General features: G+C 35.2%; 1 protein-coding gene across 1 annotated transcript; it reads right to left on the bottom strand.

Moving 5' to 3' along the window:
- Positions 1-2,898: 2,898 nt before the first annotated feature.
- LOC110035494 (calmodulin-binding receptor-like cytoplasmic kinase 3) lies at positions 2,899-4,867 on the bottom strand (the record flags this gene model as incomplete). Its single annotated transcript, XM_020739720.1, has 3 exons — positions 4,364-4,867; positions 3,533-3,787; positions 2,899-3,161 (listed from the first exon to the last, which is right to left on the bottom strand). Coding segments are annotated over exons 1-3 (831 nt in total), but the record flags the coding sequence as incomplete, so codon positions are not given.
- Positions 4,868-4,972: the final 105 nt, after the last annotated feature.

The following is a 4,972-nucleotide window of genomic DNA, read 5'->3' as shown; positions in this document are numbered from 1 at the left end:
TATTTTTGGATAAGATACACACAACTCAGAATCCTGTGTACATGTTGATAAAGGTAGTGATTATCCAGAAACTAGAGCTATACTTGGCTTTAGTTTGAGTACAAAAATGTTGATACTAGAGGTGAGTCACACTACAGTACGAGTAAAGATGGTACAAATAGGGTTAGAGATATAAATGATAGGTGATGGGTGCTATCAGTCTGCAAGTGGGAGATTATTATGTAATGGAGCTTGAAGCACCCAAAAGCACTGCCACAAGAAGCATCCAGGAGCGCCTTTAGCATGGTGTAGCCACGCCTGATATGTGTGTAACTATGTCGGGCAGCGTGACTGTGTAAATGCATCACGATACTATAGCAGGGAACAGGGTAGGGATTTTGGTGGGAAGCTCCTGCGTTAGTCTCCAGAGTTGGGGAGTATAGTGTATGATCAATCATTTTAAAAGTGATGGGAATGTTGTAATCTATCGTTAAGTCAATCTTATTAGCGTCAACATTCCAAAGTACATCCTGAAATAGAGGCTTGTTGCCTTCGAGAGGAGGCGGTCTGAAAGGGTCACCCGTATCCATAACGGTGACATGCTAGATCGAAGGAATAGAGTGAATCTTTTCCGCCAAGTCGATTCCAGGAAATAAGAACCTCTATCCCTAAGATTTGAGACCCGAAATAACTGAGAAGTCAATATTTTGAAGTAGATGTGGATTTGCCACATTTTGATGGTTACTTGGATCTAGATGAGTTCATTAGGAAGCTTCAAACTATGGAACATTTCTTTGAGTACTAGGAAGTTCTACCAGACGGAATGATGAAACTAATCGCCAACAACTTAAAGGAGAGTGCATTATTTTGGTTGGAAAATTTAGCACATCTATGCTGGTGTGAGTGAAAAGACAAGATCACTATTAGATCTAAGATGAACTTAGAGATATGGCACCGGTATCTACCAGCTCACTACATACTGGATCTTCAAACCCCAATTTCAAAAATAAAGAGATCACATCATCGAACAATAACCACATCTTACAAGCAGAGTTCAATCCTAAGTTTTTACAACCAAAGTACCGCAAGGGGATCATCCAAGTTGACCTCGACTAAGGAGAAACTTATTCAGAGTAGAGAACAGGTGGAGTGAACCAATACTCTTAAATTCGTGCGTTAATGGTGGAACTGTAGGAAACAACAGTAAAATCTGTTGTTCTGGAGGCTACGCTTGCAAGCTCCGCTACACTTACTCTGTTCCGCTTCAACATATTTCCCTTATCTGGTATACGAGTCATATCTAACAGGAATGAATAGCAAGAAAGCACATCAAGAAAAAAGGTTAGACTACAATTTTTTAGAAAAATAAAATCCATAGTCGTAGCACATTTTATATCCTCCATCAAGGTATTTGAATGGCTAAGGTTTTACAATAGCTAAAAGTCATCAATCAAGTAAAAATACCAAAAATCCATTTTAAAGAAATGTAAAAAAATAGTTAAAATTATTTTTCAGCTTATTTAAATCTTGCATTCAAATATTTTAATGATGGAAAAAGATAAAAGAGAATGCCTATAGCCTTTTAAGAGATAATTGGCAACGTCACATGAATAATCTACATAATGTAAAGATGTAGCTATTTTGGCATATGCCAACAGTGCAGCTTGTGGTAGGCTTTGAAGCCATAAACAAAATGAGAGCCAATATGCATAATCCCAATTTTAAAAGTCCAAATAGAAAGGAAAGATTTTGTGGATGGAGAAATGTTGAGTCGCACATCATACACTCTAGAATGTAATATCAATTATCATGTTTGATCTCAATATGGAACCTACTTTTTTTAAAACTTAGGCATGGAAGCAATTCCAAATCAAAGAAACTGATAAGGACAAGTAATTCAATCTTCCGCACATAAACCAACTTATTCTAACTTTAAATATAACACACACCCAAGTAAATTGGACCCAAATTAGTGTTTTAAAAATTGGACCGAACATTAAATCAGAATAACAAAAAGTTCAACGATCAAATATTCAATTGGGGTAAACAAGAGGTTGAACTGGAAAATAAATTTAATTTGAATTAGATGGCACAATAATGATGCAATAATGATATTTTTATCAATTTAATAAATAATATTCAAAATCAGGACACTTAACCAAAAAAATATTTTGAATATGATAGTAAATCAAAATCTTAAGCAATGATATTTTGATTATTTCCACTATGCTCTGTATGCATTTGTGCAGTTATGTAAATGCTTGTAAAAATAATGTGAGCATAACCACCAAATCGGAATGTTAAATTAGAAAATATTTTGCCAACCTCTCTTCCAAGAACTATAAGATATTTAACTTCAAAGAATTTAAAAGTTTAAAATTTTGGGCATATAGTTTTGAGTAAGTTATTTAATAGTAATTTTATAGTTTATATCTGGTCAATTGGTAAAAAACAGAAGGCCACAAATTGATCAGTATTAGAACAAATTATATTATCAAAAAGCCAACCAGTTCACTAGTTTGCTATTTCAACCGTCATTTACGGCCACTTCTGATTGCATATTTTGAGACCAAACGAAATCGACTAAGGAGTACTTCACAGTTTAACTGATAAAACTTGTCTATCCAGTCCAATTTTTAAAATCACATCCAAATCTAAAAATTTTAACTTCAAATGGGGCTAAAACAAGAATAAATGCATAAGAATTTCAATTTATCCTCTTAATTTTGAGCTAGGTTATTTCTTCTATATTTTTATTCCATAACAGAAAGTTAACATTTTTCAAATAAGGTACTAAAAGTGCACATATTCTATATCTATCAATTTTATGTTGCAACTGACTGCAAATTCGTGTTTGTTATGAAAATAAGAACAACTAAGGCAACCATAATTTAATTTACAAATGTAAGAAGTGATTACCTTCTTTGCTCGTTTTACAGCCACAACCTGACCATCACCAAGAATACCCTTGTATACAGTTCCAAATCCACCTTCACCCAGCTTCATTGAAGGTGAAAAGTTTTGAGTGGCCTTGATGATCTGACTAATAGTAAGTTGCAATGATCCAATTCTATTTTGCTGTGGAGATAATGAAAAACGAGAAGGACTTTGTGGTACTTTATGTGGAGTAGTCAAATTTTTGTCAGATGAAGTGGATACATCTAAAGAAGAAACTGAATCCGCTGCAATAAGCCAATTCATTTGGTAAGAATAACACTAACAGAAAAATCTCACCAAATACAAAACATAGCATGAAAAATTAACCACTCTATTAATATCATCATAAGTTCAAATACTATTTTTTAAAATAATAAAGCATATCAAGTGCACTTTCCAATGTGTATAAGGTTTTCAAATCGAATGCTACTTGTTTTGCAATTGATAAAATAAAAACAATCATGTTCTTTTAAGGGAATATTTAGTTACAATGAACAAGAGCATATTTCGATTTCAACAACCTTCATATTGCAACTTTATATGTGAAAAGCTAGGAATATAATACATCGCAGCATACTCTAGAAATTTGAAATTTTGGTTTTCCTATTGAACTTACATGAAATTATTTCTTTGGAAAAAGCTTTTTGATCTATTGGTTCTTTCCTCCTTGCACGAAAGCAGGGACAGATTACAACACAACATAAAAGAAACATTCCTGGTACAGCCAGAACCATGCCTTTGGGTGGTATTTTTAACCTAACTTCTTTGACTTCTTCTTTTGACAGTTGCTTTCTGCTTAGTTGATCCAAGTGAGAGGAATCTGCCTGAGGCAGCACTAGAAGTTTTCTCCCTGCCATACGAAATCCTTCCCCTGCAATTACATATATCATAACTTGATTGGAAAAAAGAAAAGATCTCAAACACCAATCTCATTTAATGAACAAGAAAAATATTTTAAAAGAAATTCCATTTCAAGACTGTAGCTCGTATCTAACCTTTTCAGAAAACGAAACAAACAGATTTGGTCCTGTAAACAAACTTTTTCCAAACATAGAAAAGTACTTTAAACCCGCTCAAACTAAGCAAACACAATAACTCGTCATGAAAATACAATTTTAGCTAGATAACGATCGTGTAAGGAACTCATCACTATCAAGTATCAGAAATGGTTTATACAAGACAAGATGCTAGCTTATTTATTCTAACTTTGATACAATACAAGCTTTCTATGTCAATAGAAATTCAACAAAGTACTGCTTTAAAAACAACTAAGCGCAATCTTCAACTCCATCCTCCTTACACGACATCCGACAAACGTACTAAAAACTGCTAGCCCTTAGTCGCATATTCCATCATCTCTGTACGCGAACTTAAACGAAACACAATCATAACCCACACAAACTAAAAAACCAATAACTCCGCACGTAATACAGAAAAGTAAAATTACCAGAAACAGCATCACTGTCCAAGCCAGTAGCAAACTTCCCATAGCAGTACTTTCTACCAATATCATGCCATTCCTCTGCCCGAGAATCAAACTCCCAACAACCACTAGCAAAAAAAAAGGCCAACATCTCGCACATCAAAACCCGATCATCAATCCGCTCCCCGTTTCGAAAAAACCTATACGAATCCTGCAATCTTAGATACGCAACGCGATCGAAGCTGCAGTTTCTCAAAACATCTCTAACGGATTCCCCAACCGCAGCCTCTACGAACGGCGACGCCACAAGTATCAAGATAGCAAGGATCGAAGCCATCACTGCAGGATTCGAGCACAATAAAAACTAGAAAGGAATCATATCTCGAGCTCAAATTGGAGCGCACGAGCTCTCAGAAGAAGGAAATCACCAATCGGCGGAGGCGTGGAGACAGGACGACTGCGGACGAGATGGAAGAGCAGGGACGGGAGACCAACAAGGTGCTGGAATGGTAGCCAATAACCGGGAAACTGGCGGCTTACCGGTACGGACAGAGGAAGCTAAATATTAAAATATATTACATAATATAGAAAATATAAATGCGTAAAAAAAATAATAGACTAATAGTAACTCCT

The sequence above is a fragment of the Phalaenopsis equestris genome, unplaced genomic scaffold (genome assembly GCF_001263595.1).
Source record: "Phalaenopsis equestris unplaced genomic scaffold, ASM126359v1 Scaffold197863, whole genome shotgun sequence".
NCBI classification, from domain to species: Eukaryota; Viridiplantae; Streptophyta; class Magnoliopsida; order Asparagales; family Orchidaceae; genus Phalaenopsis; species Phalaenopsis equestris.
Note: the sequence above shows the minus strand (reverse complement) of the source record. Positions and strands in the feature narration are given on the sequence as shown.